The sequence below is a fragment of the Mytilus edulis genome, chromosome 8 (genome assembly GCF_963676685.1).
Source record: "Mytilus edulis chromosome 8, xbMytEdul2.2, whole genome shotgun sequence".
Lineage (NCBI taxonomy): Eukaryota > Metazoa > Mollusca > Bivalvia > Mytilida > Mytilidae > Mytilus > Mytilus edulis.
The window spans coordinates 66,578,835-66,602,026 of NC_092351.1; the positions used below are offsets into that span (position 1 = coordinate 66,578,835).

At 33.3% G+C, this 23,192-nt stretch overlaps 3 protein-coding genes across 3 annotated transcripts; all 3 read left to right on the plus strand.

Annotated features, from left to right (window-relative positions):
- Positions 1-516: 516 nt before the first annotated feature.
- Positions 517-4,566, plus strand: LOC139486107 (uncharacterized). Its single transcript, XM_071270818.1, has 2 exons — positions 517-2,930; positions 4,392-4,566. Exon 1 carries the CDS (start codon positions 1,175-1,177, stop codon positions 2,525-2,527), a length of 1,353 nt encoding a protein of 450 aa, XP_071126919.1. The 5' UTR covers positions 517-1,174; the 3' UTR covers positions 2,528-2,930; positions 4,392-4,566.
- On the plus strand, positions 2,837-3,793 carry LOC139484294 (integrase/recombinase xerD homolog). Its single transcript, XM_071268030.1, has one exon. It carries the CDS (start codon positions 2,837-2,839, stop codon positions 3,791-3,793), a length of 957 nt encoding a protein of 318 aa, XP_071124131.1.
- A 13,821-nt stretch (positions 4,567-18,387) lies between the features above and the next one.
- On the plus strand, positions 18,388-19,909 carry LOC139486108 (uncharacterized). The gene is made up of 2 exons (XM_071270819.1): positions 18,388-18,512; positions 19,123-19,909. The coding sequence occupies exons 1-2, from the start codon at positions 18,492-18,494 to the stop codon at positions 19,783-19,785; spliced, it is 684 nt and encodes a 227-aa protein (XP_071126920.1). The 5' UTR covers positions 18,388-18,491; the 3' UTR covers positions 19,786-19,909.
- The last annotated feature ends 3,283 nt before the right edge of the window (positions 19,910-23,192 follow it).

The window sequence follows — 23,192 nt, forward strand, 5'->3', positions numbered from 1 at the left end:
ACATTTTGGATGGCCTTAACAAAATCCACAAGGATCTCGTATCTGTTGCTTCTCCCCTTTCTTCTATTACTGGTGATTTGGTATGTAAACTTAAAGAAAGAAACAAACTCATCAGGATCGCTGATAACTCCACTGGGGGATGGGCTACGGTTAGAGAATATGAAAGTAACGATATCGCTGAAAATGATGAGGACGAGAAAAAGATTCGCCAGGCTGAGACTAGAGCCCTCAAAACTATTAAGGAGAAAAAGACCCGCCCTCAGCCGTATTCAGCTAGACCTTCTCCAGCAGTTGGGAGTATCACTACTGCCACTGCTCCTCCTCCAGCTTACGACTTCAGTCGATATCAACAGCCCTTTCGTAGCAGCACGCCCCATGGACATCTGTCACTACTGCAAGCAGTATGGTCACTGGAAAAGAAACTGCCCACTCAACTTCAAGTCAGCCACAGCTTCTGCACCCAGTTACCAGCCATCCAAACAGCAATGATACAGTTACTGTTAATGATAAGTATCTAGATATAAGTTTATTATCTTCTAGCTATGAATGCAATAACGATGAACTTGATGAATTTATGTCACAAGTTCAATTTCTTGAAAAATTAGAGTTTTCTGCTAGTCATAACTTTAAAGGTGTTAAAGGCAGGCTTGCAAAACATTACGATTTTTGGGTTAAGATTGGAGCTAATGATTTTGTTTTAGATACAATTAAAAACGGTTATGTAATCCCTTTTTTAGTGCCTCCCCCTAGTATGCACATGAAAAACAATAAATCTGCTGTTACTAACTCAGAATTTGTGGAAAAAGCCGTTTTAGAATTAGTTGATTCTGGATGTGCATATGAAGTTCCCTTTACGCCTTATATTGTTAATCCTTTATCAGTTGCCACCAATAAGTCCGGAAAAAAGAGGTTAATATTGGATCTTTCAATTTTAAATAAATCCGTCAAAAAAGAGAGATTTAAATTTGAAGACTGGAAAACAGCTATTCAATTTTTCAAAAAAGGTTCTTATCTGTTTAAGTTCGATTTAAAGTCTGGTTATCATCATTACGACATTTGTCCTCAGTAACAAACGTTTCTTGGTTTTTCCTGGAATAACAAGTATTACTGTTTTTCAGTTTTAGTTTTTGGTCTAGCTTCTAGCCCTTACTTATTTACGAAATGTTTGAGATCTATGGTCAAATATTGGAGACAAAATTCGATTGATATTGTTTTGTATTTAGATGATGGTTTTGGAATGGCTTCGGATTACGAATTATGTCGGAAAGATTCCGATTTTGTCAAAAAATCACTAGAAGAGGCTGGTTTTGTAGTCAATGTAGAAAAATCTGTTTTTGAACCTACCCAAAAGTTAGAATGGTTAGGAATCACTTGGGATTCTGTTCAATTCTGCATTTCTATTCCCGAAAGAAGATTAAATGATTTGTTACAGTCTATAGATGAAATTTTAGACAGATTTTTGTTTTTCTCTGCTAGGCAATTAGCTCAAGTGACTGGTAAGATCATTTCTTTATCACCAGTTCTCGGAAATTTGACTAGATTGATGACAAGATATTGTTATTTGTGCATCGTGGAAAGATTGAGCTGGGATAAATTATTACAAATAGTTTATCCAGCTGAGATTTTGAATGAGCTTAAGTTCTGGAAATCCAATGTGGTTACTTTGAATAAAAAGAAATTGGCTATGTACAGCCCTTCTTCAATAGTAATTTTTTCAGATGCTAGTAATGTAGCCTGTGGGGCTTATACTGTAGAATTGGAAAATAAGATTTTTCACAAAATGTGGAACGAATTAGAAAGATGTAAAAGCTCCACCTGGAGAGAGATGAGAGCAATCGAACAGGCCCTTTTGTCGTTTAGTACTCTATTTATGGGCAAAAGTTTAAAATGGTTTACTGATAACCAAAATTGTGTACGTATAGTACAAGCTGGAAGTATAAAGGAAGATTTACAAAATCTTGCCTATTCTATTTTTTGTATTTGTAAAGAGCATAATATATTAATTGAATTACAATGGATTCCCCGCACATTGAATTCAAAGGCAGATTACATTAGCAAAATGAGTGATCATGAGGATTGGCAAATTTCAAATGAATTTTTTGAATTTTTAGAAAGTTTATGGGGACCTTTTACTGTTGACAGGTTTGCTAGCGTGATGAATAACAAGACAAAAAGGTTTAACTCACTTTTCTGGAATCCGAACGCAGAAGCTGTAGATGCGTTTACACAAAATTGGAATGGAGAAAATAATTGGCTTGTCCCCCCTATTTATTCAGTTATACGCACAATTAAACATCTGATTTACTGTAAGGCTAAAGGGTCTTTAATTGTTCCAAGATGGGTATCTTCGCCATTCTGGTCATATATTTTTAATAAAAACTTGACTTACAAAGCTTATGTTAAAGATGTGCTAGAATTTAAAGAAACGAATAGAATCTATTCAAAAGGAAGTAGTCCGAAGTGTATCTTTGGAACTGAAAATTTTTTATCAACTGTTCTCGCAGTTAGATTAGACGCTAGTCTGTGATATTTCACATGGTCCTGATATCAATTTTGGTATTGCAGAGACATGGTGAATGAGATTTTACGTTGTACATATTACTCAGTGGAGAATGTAAAGATGAAGTATTTTTAGCGACATGGCCCTAGTATCATATGTTGTAGTATGATATTGTAGTAGGCATGGTTGATTGTTTAATGTCATATGCATTTTATTATAATAATTTATATGAATACTTGTTTAATTTTCCTTTATTGGGTAACACATTTTTCAGAAGTTTTCAAAACCAGAAGATGGAATGATATTGATTCTTTTCGTCAGTCTCAATCTCCAGCCATGCAGCTCCTGGTAGACCAGATACCTTCCTTTTGTTTGTCATCTAGAGCAGCTAACACTCAACGACAGTATAGATATGTTTTCAACGCTTTTTGTAAGTGGTGTTTATCTATTAATTTTTCAAACACGTTACCTGCTTCAGTTATTTCTGTCGCATCGTATTCAGTTTATTTGACTAATATTGGTAAATCTACTAGCAGTATAAATGAAGCTTTTTATGCTATAAGTTGGGCTCATAGATTAGCCGGAGTTGAAAATCCGTGTAAATCGGATTTGGTTATTTCTGTGAAGGAAGGATCTTTGAGATCTGTTGGACACATTGTGGTTAAGAAAGAACCTATAACACCAGAAATTTTGTATCAAATCGTTATGCTTTATGGTAACGATAAATCTAATCTGAAAGATGTTAGAATAGCATGTATGTGCCTTATAAGTTTTGCTGGATTTTTGAGGTATTCAGAATTAGCAAATCTGACAAGAAATAATATTGTTTTTCATGATTCGTACATAAGTTTACTGATAGAGAGTAGTAAAACTGATATTTACCGTGAGGGTAGAGATGTACTCATTTCAAAAACGGACAAAATTACATGTCCCGTTAAAATGTTGATGAAATATTTAGATTTAGCAAACATCAAGTCGGACAGTAATGATTTGATTTTTCGTCCTTTATCTTTTTGTAAATCTGTAAATGGTTACAAATTAAGAAATGGTAAGCTTTCTTATACTACTGCAAGAGACATTCTGTTATCTACTTTAACATCTATTGGTTTAGACAAAAAGTATTTTGGTTTGCATAGTTTGAGGTCCGGAGGCGCCACTGCTGCTGCAAATGCGCACGTGGAAGATAGAATCTTCAAAAAACATGGTCGCTGGAAATCAGACCGGGCTAAGGACGGATATGTCAAAGAGAACATCAGTGAACGTCTAACAGTAACTAAAAATTTAGGAATTTAAAAGCACACAATTGCGCCTTTCTTTGTTTAGTCGAAAATAGCTGCACATGCTGGCGAGCTATTCCTATGTAACAAGTGTTTGTTTTTATTTTATAAATACTTTATATGCGTTTGAGGTGACGAATTAGAATATAAATGTATTTATTAAAGTTGAGCATACACGTGTTTTCTATTATGTAAACAATCACACGTGATTGTGTGTCCGCATAGTGGTCATCTATTGGTGTTTATGTTAGATAAACAGGTTTGTGTTTTAAATATATGATATTTCGGATTGGTCAATATTTGTCGCATTGCGTAAATATATTGAGTATGATATTTGTTATGTAAATAGCACGGGATTTTTAAAGCGCGAATAGTTGTCTTGTTTAAGTAATTTAAGATATATGGTCATTCGAAGCTCGTATACCGTTCAGTAAGGCAGCTTAGTTTAGGTAAAGACCCCCCACCCCCCCCCTCCCGGATTAAGATGCTTGTACATTTGAAATGTTTTCGCGCATAGATAGAAAGATATTTATTCTATCAGTAGGACATTGTTTGTTCGATTATTAAGATTTATATGTATATATGATTTCTGATTTTGTTTTTCTATTTTGTAGGCTGTCGTGTACTACGCAGCGGTGTGACCGATATCATGACATCGGGACTCAATATTTTGATTTAATAAAATTTAACAGTAAGCTGCACATGCTGGCGAGCTATTCCTATGTAACAAGTGTTTGTTTTTATTTTATAAATACTTTATATGCGTTTGAGGTGACGAATTAGAATATAACTGTTTTCTAAAATCGTCCCACAACTATCAGGCCACACAACAGAAATTAGGCAAACATAAACTAATTACAAAATCATAACATATTATCAAAAATTAAAGACAAGAATACACAAATTTACCTTGGATGTATAAGTACAGAGCCACATAATATGTGTATCAAAGAAACATAAAAAGGCATTTTACAGACAAAGCACATTAGCAAAAATGAAAGACAAGAATGCAAAAATGTTTCATAATAGCACAATAACGGGATGTATAAATACAGAACTACGTCATTTGTATTAAACACCAAAAGGCATATACAGACAAAGTATATTAGCAAAATTGAAAGACCATATTACGAGATTTAGTTGATAGAACAATAACACAATGGCGGGATGTACTAGTACCGAGCCACGTCAAATGGATATCAATAAAACAGACTAAACAGTAAAAGTAACATTCATGGAGACAAATACTGAAAGAATAGAATATATCACATGCTATTTAGATGATAATCAACGTCAATACTTCGAATCTACACTTCAAGATCATCGTGTATTATTTGTGAAGTTGATACAGACTATTTATCAACAAGGTCCTGGTACCTTCCGATGGACTTTTTTAAAGAAAAAATGACAAGACGATCTTGACATACCCCTGGTTCGTCAACTTTCTGCTCAGACACTGGTGAATAGTGAATACGTTCAACAAAAACTCAAATTTGCTTTACAAAATTTTAACGGAACATTAGTGTTGAAAGAAGGAGGCTTCTTTTTGATATTCCAGATAGGCCCCTATACCGTTTGGTTTTGAAAATTTGTAAGATGAATTGTCATTCCATTGTTATTGGACTTTGACGGTAATATTAATAACGGTATTATTCTACATGACATGCAATAAATATAGTATGATTGGATATTAAGCTACTAAACTTTACACTGTTGTTGGTATTGGTGAAAATAGACTCTATATAATTTATATATGTGGATTTTGAAAATGTTATGGTTTGTCGTTCCAGAGTTATGGGACTTTTAACAGTCAATTTTTACGCAATATTCATTTGCATATTGAAATTTTTACGAATGTTTTCTACACAGTAAGTTTGCTAACTTGTTATAAGATGACTCCCCAGGATTCCAACTAATTTTCGCAACAATTCTAATTCAAAATTTAGGGGATTCCAACGTACTCTTAACGTAGCACTTACAAATCTCTCTCTCAATAAATTTATATATATATATCATCTGGTTTTATAACATGCATTCTGACAAAATGCTTAAATATTTTTGGTAGTAACATGTGTTTTATTTGTTGATATATATGCATATTATATTCAGATGAGAACCCCAACGTTCAAGAAATATATTAATTAGACTTTTCCCACCTCATGTTAATGTCACCAATGCATCGGAACATATAGAGAGGTTGGAAAACAAAAGCATTGAGACTTTGCTGTTCTAATTTCCCCATAAACTATTGACATAGAACGTAACCATCTGTGTTCCTATTGCTGTTCCGTTTAAAGTTAAAAAGGCCAAACAAAGTATGAAGTTAAAGTAGTTATCAAAGGTACCAGGATTATAATTTAGTACGCCAGACGCGCGTTTCGTTTACATAAGACTCATCAGTGACGCTCATATCAAAATATTTATAAAGCCAAACAAGTGCAAAGAATAGAAAGACCCTGGCTTTATGTGGTTTAATGTCAGTTTTGGTCATATTTTCATTAATTCTTTTTACCATAATTTAGTTTGGCCGCCATCCCTGATCCAGAAAGTTTGGTGTCTATGGATTCAATGTCATAATTGGCAACTATTGGCCAAATAACATTCTGGCGCACCAAGGGTTTCCTTCAGCATTTAGGTCCAAAAAATGCACCAAATAATCTTGTTTTACAATATATCCAAAATGTTCCTACTTTGAAGCCTAGCATGTACTTAAATGAAGATATTTGTTTAACCTAGTAGTAAGGCTATTGAAACAAACCCATCTAAGAATAACATTATGGCCATTTTGATATTTTTTTTAAAAATTTGAATTTCAAGGCCATATTAATCTGAAGTAAATATTGTCCCTTTTTTCAAATTTGCGATTCCGGGAATTTTTCCAGTTTCTGTCAATAAAGGATTAAGGGGGTTTGTACTCGTATACTGTATTGCAGACACAAGTGCCAATTTTTTATATTTCGTTCGTCGTAAAATGAGAAAATAATTACAATTTTCCACGTTCAACTGTGCACATACCCTCTTCTTCACCTCTGTGAATTATTAATTATCGTTGGTCATCTCAACGAGAAAAGCAATGAGTTGAGATCACCAATGATAATCTGTTTATCGCTATTTTACCTATGACGACGTTGTTAATTTAATTGACAGTGGCACATGAGCCCTTAGTTTCTAGCGATAATTTTTCATGTCCGCACTCTACTGTCCCGAGAAAGGAAATTGTCAGTCAGTAAGATCAAAGGAAAAAATAGTATAATAGGGATAAAGACGTATATTTTATATTTGCGTAAAAACATCATCAAATTATATTAGCGAACAATATTTCTATTCCTAAGTGAATGTAAGAAATGAAAATGAAAGAGGACACTGGCTGACTTGTAGACTATATGTATTGTTTTAATGTTGGCTGTTGGTATCTTTTTATGTCTTAAATGCAACAGGCATTTAAAAATACCTGACAACTAATTGGACTACATTTCGATAATTTTAAGATATCGTTTTACGGCACCAGTATTCTATACGTTTACTTATCACACCCATTATGCTGTATCCGGTCGCCGCAACAATACATTTTTAATTAATTTGTTTGTATAATTTTATCTGATTTCGGTTACCTAGTAAAACCGGAAATCACTATAAATGCTTTTGCTTTGCCTCTTTATTAGGATTAAGGCTATTCTTACGACGTCTCTCCAAGACCTTTGTCTCTTCGAGAATTTCCGGCGTCTTTTATTACAAGACATAATAGCATGATAATTCGTTTTTATGGTATTGCGTTTATCTTTATACATTTGTAGTGTGGTTCAAAACATGATTTATTGCATGTCAAAGTGAATTTCCAATTTCAAATACAAAATTTTGTTTGAAAAATTGATGAACTTGCATCATGCAATTGCTGGCGTTGGTCTGGTTTTAAATAAATGAGTTTTTACAACGAAAAAAAACCACAGCAATTGCCAACATGCAAAATGTTAGGGTTTGTCGTAATTGTTTATAATTTAGCTGTCTGCATTTAAATAAGACCAATAATTGATAAAGAATCAACAATTGTCAGTAACTAAACATTTTCTAAGAAATCTTATCAACTTTGTTGCGTAACGCTCTTTACTTTTAAAGACTCCGAATTGGTATCTACAGTTACATAAAATCAAATTTGCCATATCTGATTTGTTTCTAGACTTCCGATGAAACTGGAAAAAAAACAATGCCACAATCAGATATGAATTTGAACGGAAACCGTGAGGATTCAAGTTCTCTTTTGTTTAATACCATGGAAACGTGAGAGTAAATAAAGCCAACAGCAGTATAGGGAAACAAAGGAACAACAGAAACACTGAAGTGCAACAAAATCAAACACCAACATACATAGAAACCAACTACCGTATTTGATAACAACTGCCATATTCCTGACTTTGAAAAGAACATAATAAGAAAACAAATGCGGGTTAAACCTCGCTTAATGGCTAGCCAAATCTCCCGCAGTAGTATTCACTATTGTGAAAATAATTGTATTTTATGTTAGTTACGTAATCGCGTCACTGTTGTGATATCCTGTGGTGTCTGTCGCGGATCGTTGATGGAACATGTTCGTTGTTGTTCTACGGATTGCATGCTGTGTCGATTATAATATTATTTGTATGTGCGTTTCTCTGTTGTGTGAATGTTCTTGCGTGTGTTTGTGTTGTATTTCTGTCATGTAGTGTTGTCATTTTAGCGATATTATTTTAACATTGTCCTGAAGCGGGAGATTTGGCTAGCCATTAAGCGAGGTTTAACCCGCATTTGTTTTCTTATTATGTTCTTTTCAGTGTTTCTGTTGTTCCTTCAACTGTAACTAGTAAAAAAACTTTCCGGTTTGATAATCTGTTATGTCTTATCGCTGACAGTAGTCCAACTAAAAACGATAAGACATAACAGATTATCAAACCGGAACCATAATAGAAACAAAACAAAAAATAAGTACATGAATTTTGGATACATGCGGTATGGGCTTTCCTCATTTTTGAAGGCCGTGCCAGGACCTATATACATAGTTGTTATTTTCTGTAAAATTTGGTCTCATATGGAGAGTTGTCTTATTGGCAATCATACCATATCTTCTTTTTTATACTTAACAGAATACCCTAAAGCATCTAAGTACATTTTTGTAAAACGGAAAGTTACAAGAAATAAATGCATGTTGTAAATCAAGTCAGAGAACTTTAGTATCATAAATCACGTGACATCTGGTATGCAACAAAAATATAAGCAACACTCTAGTAATGGCATCCGTATTAAAGATTGATCGGAATGAAACAAACAGATATTCATTTACCTCAACAATTAGCAAATTGTCAGTAACCATCAATAGCAATTAAATAAATGGATGTCAGAAAAAATAACAGAAATTATGGCGGAATGGCCCAGTGACTCCGGATATCATTTGTGATGTTGCAACAAAATTCATTTAACACAAACCAACTATACCATACCGATGTATGAAATCTGGTCATAAAATCTCACTAAAACTAGAATATAGAAACAGAGTAAGGAATAATGGAAACAACGGACGATCTTTAATGGCAGTCCTGTCACGTGAAGATCATATGTCATAATGATCCAATTATATGTTATTTCAGGTACTGTAAATTCGGAAATCAATACCTGAGTGCAAGTATTATTGTAATTTTTGAAGAAAGAACAAAAATACGAGATTAAATACCTGAGTGCAAGTATTATTGCAATTTTTGAAGAAAGGACAAAATACGAGATTAAATACCTGAATGCAAGTATTATTGCAATTTTTGAAGAAAGGACAAACATACGAGATTAAATATTGCGATTTCGGGAAATTCTGAAATACAGATATATGTATCAGATATCAGAATGCTAGGTATTAGTTCGATACTCAACAATTCGCCTTATTCGAAACTCGAAATTTTAAACCTCACAATACTTTCCCAATTTACAGTATTGTATACCAGTCTATTTAATATTGAATGATATGACAGTTTCCGAAAACGATAGCTGACAAAAATATCACTCTATATCCAACTCTAATAATGTGTCGTTCACATACTATTGGTTACTTGGGTTGGTTAGTTCAATTCTTCCTTAAGTTGTGTTTATGCAAGGTTAATATGCTGCCTCATACCACGGTGGCATTTACATGCACAGAACGTTCAGCAAGAGCATATCCATTTGTGGAGACATTAATATTGTGTAATGGCACCTTTATGCCGATGTGAAGTAAAGTTTGATATTTGTTGATTTAAAAAGTATTTGGGCGACCGTGATCATTCTTGTATCTTTTTCATTCGTGTTTGTGTTTGTGCTTGTTCGTGTTATTTGTTTTAGAAATTAAAAATTGATTGAAACAAACCACCATCAGATGATGTATAACCTCCGAAATAAAGAAGAGTACATAAAACATGGAGATGACATCTGCCAACGCACCATTCAGTTCTTAGAGGAACTCACTCTTTTTCCTTTTAAAAAAATCACCTTTTGGATCTGTTACCTGCGGCTTACAGTGCGTCAAATTTTACAAATTGACAAAATAACCCTATTTTACCTTTTCGCCAAATCAGTTGTATTGATAATATTTTCTACATGATTTTTCAGTCAAAACAATGTTCATTTCTTTCTGAAATTTTGATCATCGTTGCTCTTCAACTTTGTCCTTTATTTGGTCTTTTTAGGGATTTGAGGGTCGATGAGTCTTTGTAGGCGAAACGTGAGTCTGGCATACACGTCTTCGTATCTTTGATGATTTTATTTGGAATAGCAAAAAGACATCATAGTTCATCAACAATTTTGCTTTGATAACTAATTAAATTTGTTCATACATTCTCAACTCTTACCCGTATGTGCTGAAGTATTTAAAATAATGTGCATCTAATCTGGAAACATCATTCTTCTAACGGGTCAATATATATGTTCCTGATCTTATGAAACAATTTTGAATGAAAAGATAGCCACACATAATCTTCCATATAAGCGGAGCTGAACAGAAATCTCGCTACAGTTGTAGTTCCATCAGATTGGCAGGTATGGGAGACACATACGGCTAACTGTTTAAATACTTGGCTACAAGAGAGACGCGCCAGTATATCAAATTAAGTAGGCCTTCAAAACTAAATATAGACAAATAATATTCTCATAAATTCCTGATCTGATGAAATAATTGAACAACAAGCCATGGTCAATTCCTATACTTACCACACCGCACCGTGTGTTTGAGAAGACTGACATATATCAAGGGACATATTTTATGTCAGCTGCCATGCATTCCTTATTGCTTTATTGACATTTCTGTCTTTAAAGTAGCAGTATATAGCTCGAAGATGAGTCTCGAGTCACAATTGGGGTTTAGAGTTTTCCTTTTTGATATCTGTGTCCTAATCTGGTTTTAATTAGGGTTCATAAAACATAATGTGATATTCCCTTCGGAAAATCGCCAGTTTGTTATCTTGTCAGATTTGCTTAAGAGCTAACGAAATTCGATAATTATTAGAACTGTATTTCTGTGGTTTAGATAAAAACGCACATGCCTTCTTACAACAACGACAGTTAAGTCTTTGTCGTTCCAAATAGATGATCTTGAAATACTCTTTTACAGACGGAGGGTAACAGTTTAATGTGTTTAGTCATTATCTTATTTTTGTATGCTCAGACCGGTCAATGATAATTCTTTTCCCCCCGTATTAAACAATTAACTATGTTGGTCTATCTGTATGTTTATATTTGGAAAAATCTAAAAAAAAAAAAGATCAGGAATAGAGAGGGAAAATGTAGATAAGGCTAGCTGTTATGAATGCATAAATCTAACCTACCATTGGGTGCATACATTTAAATTGAGTCTTCTCTCTGGGTATTTGTGCTTTCAAATTTCTGCAGGGTATATTAGATTTGAAATTTCTAAATTCTTTGGATAATTAGCACAGCAAATATGTAACAATGATTACATATATATCTCTGTTAATGTTAACAAAGTTTCAAACTTAGTAGGCAGAAAATTAACTTTGATAATCAAATAAGATCTACACGGATGATTCGTCTAAAAGTGCACATTACCTGTTAATGAAATCTGTAACGCAATAAATGTAGATTGTTCCTATAAATTTTGACACATCTTTGTAATTATTTGTATTGCTTCAGTTTAAACATTGATTTATGTTATTTAATCGACCGCAGTACTAACGCTAACATTGAATCTCTCAGATTTCCACAAACTGTATAATAACTTTTAGCATCGACTACTTTCTCCTTTATTTTTTTTCTCATTAACAATTAAATTAAAAGCCAAATTGTTAGATAACACCTAAGACATCGTTCCCGGATATTTAATTAGTATTGGGAGCATCAATAAACTCATTATATCTGCCTATGATGAATGTTTGATATGTACTTCAGATTACTTGATGTATTAAATTCACCAATGCTCATCACTGCCAAGTTTACATACAGCAAAGTATGACAAACCCAGCTTTGTTTGTCAATAATACGAAACTACCATTGGCTTTACATTGTAATTTCCCCTGAGGTGACGAATCACAAAACATCGACTCACCACCGATCTTTATTTAACACATTGTTGTCTCCGCGTAAATTATTTTCATTTCCAGGCTTTTTCCACAGGATTAGATGGGAGTACACATACAAAGAGGCTATTCGATGATATACTCGACCCGAGGGGTATTCCAATGTCTAATTTCTTTGATTAATAACATATCATTCCACATGGATTTGTCATTACTATTTTATTACATTGGTCCAGTTGTCCAGGAACAAAGAGGCATATTGATGATCGCCTACAATTCATTATTTTTACTATATTCTAGCGTACTCTTGTTACATATTCCTAAATATTTTATTAGACTATGTATTGGTCCAGCTGTCCAGGAACAAAGAGGCATACTGATAATCGCCTACAATTCATTATTTTTACTATATTCTAGCGTACTCTTATTCCTATTCCTAAATATTTTATTAGACTATGCATTTAGATAAATTTTTATACTAAAAATATGAAGTACAGAATATGAGCTTAACTGTGTTATTATTAGGGATTTAAACACTGGATTGACAATTCTAACTCAGAATGCTCATACTCCTTCGCACCATACGTTCCTGATAAAATACTATTATTTTTAGCAAAGCGCATCGGACACACCAAATATATTAATCACACATGCCTTTTATTTATTTTATGCTTTCTAAGCCCATGATTACGAACATCCCTGTTAATTAAAAGTTTTCCCAGAAACATGTGTTGTAGTCATGAAAATCATGTCATTTGAATTGCCCTTACTCTAGATATATACCTCAACTTTTTGACTAGCAAACACCGGCAAAGATTGCTACTAGCCTGAAGCCAGTCGGTTGGCCGGTATTGACGTAATTTATATCATACATTTTTGAACTGTGTCCAAAACTGACCAAACCTGGAATAAAACAACTTTTAAATGTCGTGCACACCGACGGCAATACTATCACTTGCTTTTGTAAATGTATTTCCGGAGCATATTCCCATATAACTTTGGACGTTCGCGTCATATACAACAGACAATTATATTTACATCTTTTAATTTACTTTTTTCGATTTTTTTAACCATCCTGTTAACCTGACTTAATCTGGAACAACATTTAATAATCAGGTACCCGTATGTTAAATTTTACTGACGCCATCACGAGTTGGTTGACCGTCATGAAATAACCGTTTCACAGATGATATCGGATGTGTTCCTTACGTCGTAACTACAATCCCCTTCCCTTTCATGATTGTGACCTACCGAATTAGTCCCTTTAGTCCTTTGTTATAACAAGAGCAACACGACGGGTGCCACATGTGGAGGAGGATCTACTTACCCTTCCGGAGTACCTGAGATCACCCCCAGTTTTTGGTTGGGTTCGTGGTGCTTATTCTTTAGTTTTATATGTTGTGTCATGTGTACTATTGTTTGTCTGTTTGTCTTTTTCATTTTTAGCCATTGCGTTGTCAGTTTATTTTCGATTTATGAGTTTGACAGTCTCTTCGGTATTTTTCGTCCCTCTTTTAAGACGGTTTTGATTTTTGAAGAAACATATTCACATAGAATTTCAATTCTCTCTCTTCTTGAACTGATACAGAATGTGACTGAAAGCGTCTTGACGCCAAACAAATACTACATAAATTGATGTCAACATTCTTTGAAAAAATAATATACTGTAATTGCTCCTGACATTTCAAACGTCTTTGAACTGAGTCCAAGTCAGGAGCTTACTATTCAGTCGCCTCCTTTGTTGCTGTGTATCGTATTTCTTTTTTGTTCAGTGTGTGCTTTGTACACAAATCTGGACACAAAGTTTAGGAGTAAAACTAATAAAACGAGTTGAAGTCGAAATAGTGTGTTTCGCGAGTCTGGTAACATGTCTTCCTGAGAACAATACCCTTGTAACATAGCATGTTAAAGATCTGACTCATCATGTCGGAAAAGACAAAAGTAGAAAGTATCTTTATATAACATTAACATGTTAAACCCCTGTATATGCATGTAATATATCATGGTAACGTAAGCAGCAATTAATCAATTTGATTTGTTTTAATATACACCTTTCTGTTAATCCATTTTTTCCGAGACAAAATAATTTTTGCACTTTGAATTTGAAAATTCTCACCAGATTCCACAAGAATGTTTATACTGCTATTGGGATCTAGCAAATTCTCACCAGGCAGAGGAAACAGTAGAAACAATAACGGAGGAAATAGATGCTATAAAGAGCTTTGTGCTATTGGATTTCGTTCTGATGAAAGATTGACTTCTAGCAAATACAGTTTCTTTTGACATTACAGTTTTACCAGCATTAATGCAGTACCGAGTTATATTAATGTCGCTTTCTTTCATTAAGTTTTTAACACAAAGTTTTCGTAAATTAACTTGAACTCTGTCAATCATTTAAGATGAGTGTCAAAATAAAAACTATTTAATAAGAATTTCAATTAACGCTCACAGTCTGTTTAAACGCTTTGATGGCAACAGCAAGTTAGAAGCTTACAGGCATCGTTTCAGAAGGATTGCTTTAAATTGAGGTCGTGTTCTTTTGAAAATCACAAAAATATCAGTTTAGTGCATCCTTCAAACTATCTGGAAAACAAACTCAACTTGAAAATGTTCGGTGCCAGCGTTGTTATTTTCTTTTAAACAATTTACACAGATAATCTTTAATTTAATGAAAAGTGTTTCAAAATGCATATATTTTGAAAAAAAACTACCAATATCATTATTCTTCAAAGTCCCCAATTGTAAAATTGATGATGATTAAAGGGGTGAGAGCATACCAAAAGGAAGTTTTTCCCAGGGTTTCTTTATTCGATTTTAGAATTCAAATTTATGTCTGTAAGCTTTAATCTTTACTATTAATATACATTCATATTTATTTCTAGTCTTTGGCATTTAAAAGCAATACCTCTGGTTGAATTATCTATTGATTATATTTATGGGCATTTTTTTTATAAAATTATTATTGTACAGTTATTTCTAGCTCACATGGTATAATAACATGGCTAACGGTAAAATTAGATTTATAATTTGAAATTATTGAAATTTAATTTGTCAGGCATCATAATTTAAAAAAATGTAAGAAAACTTGAGCTTTTTTTATACTAAGGACTATCATTTCTAACAGAGACATCTCTCACCACCAATCTACATATTAAATAAGGGAGAGGGAAGCGTAAGTCAGAGACGGAACCAGGATAAGAGGGCCAGTAAAAATGGTCATGTGCAAGAACATTTTGGAAGGAGGAAGTAGGAATCAGTGACCCACTTTCTACCCACCAGAAGCAGAAATAGAACGAAACCACGCTTCAAAAGTACCTTTGAATAACATACGCATTCATAACAATATATATAGTACGCGAAAGTATAAGTACGTGTGTATAAATCAAAGTTTATCGTTATGGAAGTACACCACTAATTCATGGTCCCATTACTTTCTATGTTAAATTCCTCCATTTCAACCAGGCACACCTCATTCATTTTAAGTTCAAATAAAGTGGCAATCATTGCATTTCAAAGCAACACTTTCTTCTACTGAAAAAATCAACATACCTTACATTGCATATAAGAAAGAACTGGTTCCCAGAACTTCGGATGTACCAAAACAGGTACTTCAGATCTGACCAACAGACTAAATGTACCCTCTTTTTAAAATTTGGTGCAGTTTTTTTAATATTTAAAATTAAAAGTCCAAAAGTGTTCTACAATGATCACCAGTCCTTTAGCTTTCATTTGATGCCAAAAATACCTAAATATCCTACATATTTTGAAAGTTACACTCATGCGTAGGAACTATTTTGCGTTAAATATGTACTACTTTCTGGTATGTGCTTTCTGGCCGGGCCCGAATTAGTGGTGTTACACCTTATAGGATTAAATGCATTTTTTAAAGAATTCATTGGTATGTGAACTGGACCAATTAATTCACAAACAAATAAAAGTTCGATGATATACTGCATTGATTAGTTTATCCACATATAACATGTACCATTCTGTAGAAAGAGTTCAAATATGAAATCATTCTTAATTATAATTCAGATTCAATGAACTTGTTCTATGATGGAAGATTAAAAGTATTTAAAGACTTTTAAAATTTAGGAAGTATTGGAAGAACCCTTCGAAATTTGTTAACTGATGTCACGATTAAACCCGTGGGCATAATTATAAAGCTGTAATACATCTTTTTGATTGAGGCAATTTTAACTACTAAGGATGGAAAACAGTTGATATAATTGCATTTCAATCAACAGATTTATTTAGAGCATCATCTGGAGACTGTGATTTGTGAATTTAGAGGCTAATTTTGAAAGTAATACTACGTTTAAAGATTGATCAACGTGTAGCACCAAACCATGCACGGTTTATGTATATGTCTATTTATCACAAAATGACCTTTTTTGTGTTTAAATGAGACAAAAATGGATTGACCACTTTATGCTTAAGTTGTTTCTTCGTCTGTGCGCTCTAATCTCCTTTTTTTAACTCATGTATGCAATGTACTTATCATTTCGGTTGTTTCTCGCTTTTAAAAATAGTTGGCAGAATCTTTGGTTTCTTAGCTGTATTTCGCAAAACTTTTAGGAAGTTTTGGTCCTCAATGCTCTTCAATACTCTATTTGGTCTTTAAACATTTTTTGATTCGAGCTAATGAGTCTTTTGTGGACGAAAAGCGCGTCTGGCGTAAATATAAAATTTTAATCCTGGTATCTATGGTATCTATGATGATTTTATTTTCAACCGAAATGGGATGGAACCAATGCCTATTGCATTGGACGCAACTGTATTACCTCGTGATCTCCGAGGCGATTACAACTTTATATATGACGTTCTTGTTTTAATGAATCTCGAGATAACGTCCTCATTGAGAAACTAAGTCAATGCAACATTTACAATTTCTTAAATATAATTGTTATTTCATGGAACTGAATTGTCTTGACATGAGCCCATGGAGTTCATGTGGTCTATATAGGGGATACAAAATTTATTAGAGCACAGCTATACGTCTTTTTCTGTAATAGGGACACGTTGGAAAATCTCAGAAACCAAGACTAACTTATCAAGCAGTTTACGGAAACTCTATCGTTATAACATATTTAAAACTCGGGCGTATTAATTGTGGTCAAGGGAATGAATACAGGATTGAACTGTATAAAGAAAAGACTTTAAGAACACAAGTTTTCACATAAGTTTTAAATCCGTAGCTGTTATTTTTACGGACTGAAAGGTATGTTCTACACTAAGACTAAGGGTTAGCAATATTCTAATAATTAATTATTATAGAATAACTGCACATATCTGTAAAGGAAATCAATAATAAGAACTTTGTTATAGCTAGTGACTAGAATGTATCTTTAAATGGAACAAGCAAATTATATAAACGGTCTTTTATTTAAAGGTGGAAGAATTTATGTCAACTGATACTTTGTAATAATCACAGACAGAAAGTGGTTTTTTTTTTATTGCAAAGATACATTTTTCTAAAAATAAAATGACATTAAAGATAAAAATGGAGTTTGTACACTGTTTTCTTTTTTTTTTTTAAAGATTTTGCAAGATACAATGCGATCATCACATTTATTTTATTACTATGATGTTATATGGAAGTATATTCAATAAAAGAAAATTGATGTATTTTGTGTAATAAACGTTAAAATTATTGATTAAATCACGATGATGACATTGATAAAACAAATATAGCTTCAGCAATATAGGTTATTGAAATGAATGGACACACGATATGTCTTGATTTTCTAGAAAGTCAAACATCAAATTATATTAACCCATTAATGAAATAATAAAAAAACACATTAGACTTACAACAAGAACAAATTGGATATAATTTAATGGACCCGAGGGTATGAAACGAAATAAAGGATAAATTGTCCAAATACTTGCTTCAGTTTTATATAGCGACTGACATTAACTGAAGACACGTTATACAAATAAAACTAGTGTTCTTGTGACTAAAACGAAAGGCTAATATAATGCTAGTATTGACGACAACAGTATCTTACGAATACTAGAATGTGTAAATTTCACAGCAAACTGCCACTGAGAAAAATATTTAGGTCAATCTTATCTCTACAATTGAAGTTGTAAACGTGGTGTAATGACCGTCAATTTTATATCTGTAATTTTTTTATCTATAAATATTCGTATTCCTGTTTGTAACACAAATAGATAAGAAAGCTAGTTGGAATGACTTGTGCAATGTTAAAGGTAAACTATTCCTATTTAAAATAACGGCCAAATGATTTTTAGGATCATGATCTATAATATGATATAATAGATTTAAAATGTATCTTTGATTGGTATTTACGTGTGCTTCTTTCAAGCTGGCCTAGCTACGACGACCGCTTTTTGAAAAAAATCATGAAAATCTTATATTTCTTTCTCCATTGTCAATTGACCCTCGCTAAAATTTATCTCATATGATTGTTTAGTTGATTGATTGATAATAAACTTTATTCCAACCTAGTGTAAAAGGTTCCTTCCTCGATTTCGTCTAAATCAGAATGGTATCCAAAGAGTCTGTAAATTACAGTTAACGTGTACATTTCGAACATGCTGGTTTTAGAAGGAATAGTTTAAGGAATTACCACAGACCATATACTATTACTATTACAAGGCTTCTACTTAAGACTCCGGTTACAGAACATATAAAACAAGACTTGAATGATTTACATATGCATACATGTATTATATGTTTGTGTAAAATATTGCCAACTGTTGAAACAAAAGGAGCAGTTCGGAAATCATATCGTTTCGTTACAATAATATTTAAGAATATTTCAAAATGATATTTGATTTTAGCTTTCCTTTTTTACAGGTCCTACTGCTATTACATTTAACCACGACTGTTTTAGTTGCAAAGGCTTCTTTTTTAACCCCACCGTTATGGCCATCATCATATTCCGTTGATTTTCAAGAAGAGGGTCATGCACCAGGATCAAAACCTTTATACACCAACAAAGGATCGTGGTATTACGACTTTAAACAAAACATAGGTCGATTTGATAAAGGTGCAGGGCAACAAGATTTTGCCTGCCAACAGCAAGCACACCATCTAAGTCCCAATGATCTACACGCACCCTGTCAATTGTTATTTGCTAAAGACACAAATATGTATGTGATTTATCCTAATACCAAAACATGCTGCACGCCATGTGGAGAGAAAGAATTCTGTAGTTTAATCAAACCTAACTGGTTGTCAAATTCCACGTACGTCGGTACACGTGTATATGAGGGAAATGCTTGCTATGGTTGGGAAATTAATGGTAGTACCAGCAAGGATTATTGGTTTGTAACCAAGATGAATGTTCCTTGTGAATACCACCAGATCCCATACAAAGTCAGTGAGGCCATTGTATCCATGAACTTCACACAGGAGAGCTACACGACAGACGAACCTGACCAATCCTTGTTTATCATCCCATCGTACTGCAAAGAAAAGTGTCCATCAGCAATGCATTCTTTACATGCATTTCCCTGATCACAGTTCCTGTGACCAAAAGTCAACATTATAAGTTATTAATATTTAACTAGTTTTACATTATATAACTGAACTGACCAGGCTACTTTAGTGGTTTTTTTTTATATAAAAGATGCCAATACTCTGTTTTGTTCTATTTTTACCCTTTCGGTTAATGCACTTAAAAGATTCTCATTTTTGGCAATCAAAACTTATACAAAAGTGAACACGATGAAGGTTTTCCAGAAAAGCGCATTGTCAGTATGGAAATACTATCTTCAGATTTTTCTACCTTTAATTTCATTTCTTACTAGTCTATTCTGTTTAAGCCTTTAATATATGACTCATATATCCTTTCTGATTAAAAGTTTCATGAATCAATATTTATTATGAATACCCCGATTAAAGTCGTGTATTTTTTTTTTTATCATATACAAACTTGTAAATGTTTTTATTGGAACAACGTATACACTTGATGTGGATTTATAGATAAAAAATAAAAGACAATCAGGACATCAATTTGTCCTTACCAACAACGTTGTACTCGCGGCCCTTCCAAATGTTTTACGAAACGTCGTTCTAAACTATCAACATTTATTTCATCAGCAATCAAAACTGGGGCTTTAAAGTTCCTATTCTAGAGGCGGTTTGAATGAGATGTGGATACACACACAATCCATAGCGGACATACAATCTAGATTCTTTTATCTTGCAATAGTAATGAAACATCTGACTGTTCTATACTTTTCATAAGTACTTCTCATTCCAAACTAAAAGACAAATTGAAAGAGTCGAAAAAAGACCAACGGATATACAATTATCTTGTCGAGATACAATTGTCGTGCTTTAGGCATGGATAAATCGTACCTTAAAAACACTCTGATTAAAAAAAAATCAATAAAACTGACATTATCAAGATGCTTGATTTCTTAATTGACAACATATTGTTACGTTGGCGGGCGTTTTTTAACAAACAATCGACATTCCAATAGAAACCAACTGTGCTCGTTTTCTTGCCGACTTGTTCGTTTATTCATACGAGTTAGACTTCATATATACAGGAGCTCATAAAACAAGATGAAAAGAAACTAGAAATATCCTTTAACTTAATTAAATTAACAAAACTTTACGACAAAAGAAATGATTTTAACTGTGAACTTTCCATTTCTATGTAGTAACATTCCAACAGCGTCCGTATATGGAGTATATATTACGGTTGATACGATATGCAAGGACTTGCGTTTCCCTTATTGAATTCATAGGTTGCTGCCCACAAAGTGGCTATGTTCCAGACCATATGAGTATTTGGACCGGACCGTATACGTATACCCGTACGGTCCGACCATACGCGTACGGTCGGACCGTATGAGTATACGCCGATACGGTCCAGCTGGCAATACATGTTATTGAATCAAATGGGTTAAATTTAAAAGAAGCATTTATCGAAATCTATTTTTGATTTTACAAATTGTTATTATTACAATTAGACGGATAAAGTGAACAAGCGAACAATTGAAATTAAATATTTGTTGAACTGTACATCTGAATCCTATTTTTGTACTCTCGCACTAGGTGACACTTGCTACCGCAAGTAACGTAATATTTTTTTTACATTTACATGTTTGCAGTTCATGCATGATCCTAAGCTTTGCATATTTTTTTTGTAATATTCTAAAACAATTGTCCTCCCACATTATGCTTACTTCCGATATCTTCAATTTCAGTGAGCATAATTTAATACAGAAAAAATGTAATATATTACATCGACATGCTTATTATAAGAGATTAACAGATTTAATTAGCGTACTTTTTTAAGTAATTAAAATCTAAAGTTTGTATTTCAAAAAGACAATTACAATTGAACTTTTTATATTAATTTTAGAGTTAAGTTGTGTTGATCTGTTATATGCACTTTTATCTAATAAACTTGACTAACTTCTAAATATTAGTCAGACCGTACGCGTACGGTCCGACCGTATGAGTATTTTGAAAAAGTACGCATACGGTCCAGACTGTACGCGTACGGTCCAAATACTCATACGGTCTGGGACAGCTATTAAACCAGTTGCTCCAAGTGGTAAAGTTGTAATTACCCCTTAGAAATTTTACATAAGTTAACCGTTACGGAATATCTGTTTCACAGATGACGACGGATATGTTTCAATCGTCGTTTTTACAAGAACTCCCTTCTTTCCCCCGAATGTGACCTACATAATTAGACTTTTCATCGCGTTTGTACTTTTATTAACAACATGATAGATTGCCCTTCCACAACACCTGATATCACCCTTGTTTTAGGTTGTGGTCTTGTTCTCGGTGTTTGTTTGTATGGTTTCCATATGCCATGTTTTATTTTCTGTTATTTGTCATTTTGTCTTTTTCGTTTTTTGTCATGGCGTTGACATCTTTTTTTTTCGACTTTCGAGTTTGAATGTAATGTTTGGTATCTTTTAACTCTCTTTTTGAAAAAAAAGGATAAACTGGAGAAGAATTTATAGGTAGAAAAAGAAGAAAGTACAACTTTTCAAAAATAGGGTACACATGAGTAAAGTTATTAAGCACACAAAGCAGAACATACACTGCTTCGAACTTAGTGTTCACTAGATTAGATACTATTGGGAGAAGACACTGATAAGAACAAAGGTTACACGCTTGAGTAAAAAAAGAAAAAAGAAAAAATAGACAGGAACAAAGGGATCACATAAATCAAAAGAAGGAGAAAAAAATAGAAAGCACTTTGAATAAAAAAAAAAACTAGATACTAGAGTAAAATGTATAGGAACGAAAAAGCAGAAAACACACTGAATCTAACATTGAGTACTTTGGAGCAGAAAATATAGACGGAAAGAGCAGTCAACACACTGATTCGATCACAAGGTACACTGGAGTACATGTAGAATGCTTAAATAGACAAAGTAGGAAGAAAATTCATTCGAACAGTAGAAAGTATGGGTATAAAAATAGAAAACACACTTATTCAGACATTGGGTGCCCTGCTGTAGAATGTAAACTTAGAAAAGGAATAAACACAGATTCGAACATGAGATTCACCGGAGGAGAAAAGTTGTGTTTGTAGAGAAAATGAAGACCCACACCTTTTTAAAACTTAGAAATCACCTTAGTTAAAAAGTTTTGTTGAAAGAGAAAAGACAAAGTGCATTAATTCGAACATGAAGAACACCTGTACTTTATTAGCACGTCAAGTGTAGGCCGAAAAATGGCTGACTGATTTAAGCATTTAGAACACTAGTACTTAGTTGAAAAAGACAGAGGGCAAATCCATACGGACATATGGTACAGATAGTAGAATGATCAGTGTAAATGTAGGAAGGTCACGCCAATTCGAAGATTAAAGTTCTAAAGTAGAATGCACTGTTTGAATTATGGATTTAGACACAATAACAAACGAATATTGTCATTGAGCTTGT

Excerpts from the sequence above, each read along its gene's own strand:
- LOC139486107 (XM_071270818.1), top strand. The coding sequence starts at position 1,175 with ATGGTCAAATATTGGAGACAAAATTCGATTGATATTGTTTTGTATTTA.
- LOC139486108 (XM_071270819.1), top strand. The coding sequence starts at position 18,492 with ATGACTTGTGCAATGTTAAAG. Across the intron at positions 18,513-19,122 it reads TGACTTGTGCAATGTTAAAG|GTCCTACTGCTATTACATTT; the intron begins GTAAACTATTCC and ends CCTTTTTTACAG.
- LOC139484294 (XM_071268030.1), top strand. The coding sequence starts at position 2,837 with ATGCAGCTCCTGGTAGACCAGATACCTTCCTTTTGTTTGTCATCTAGA.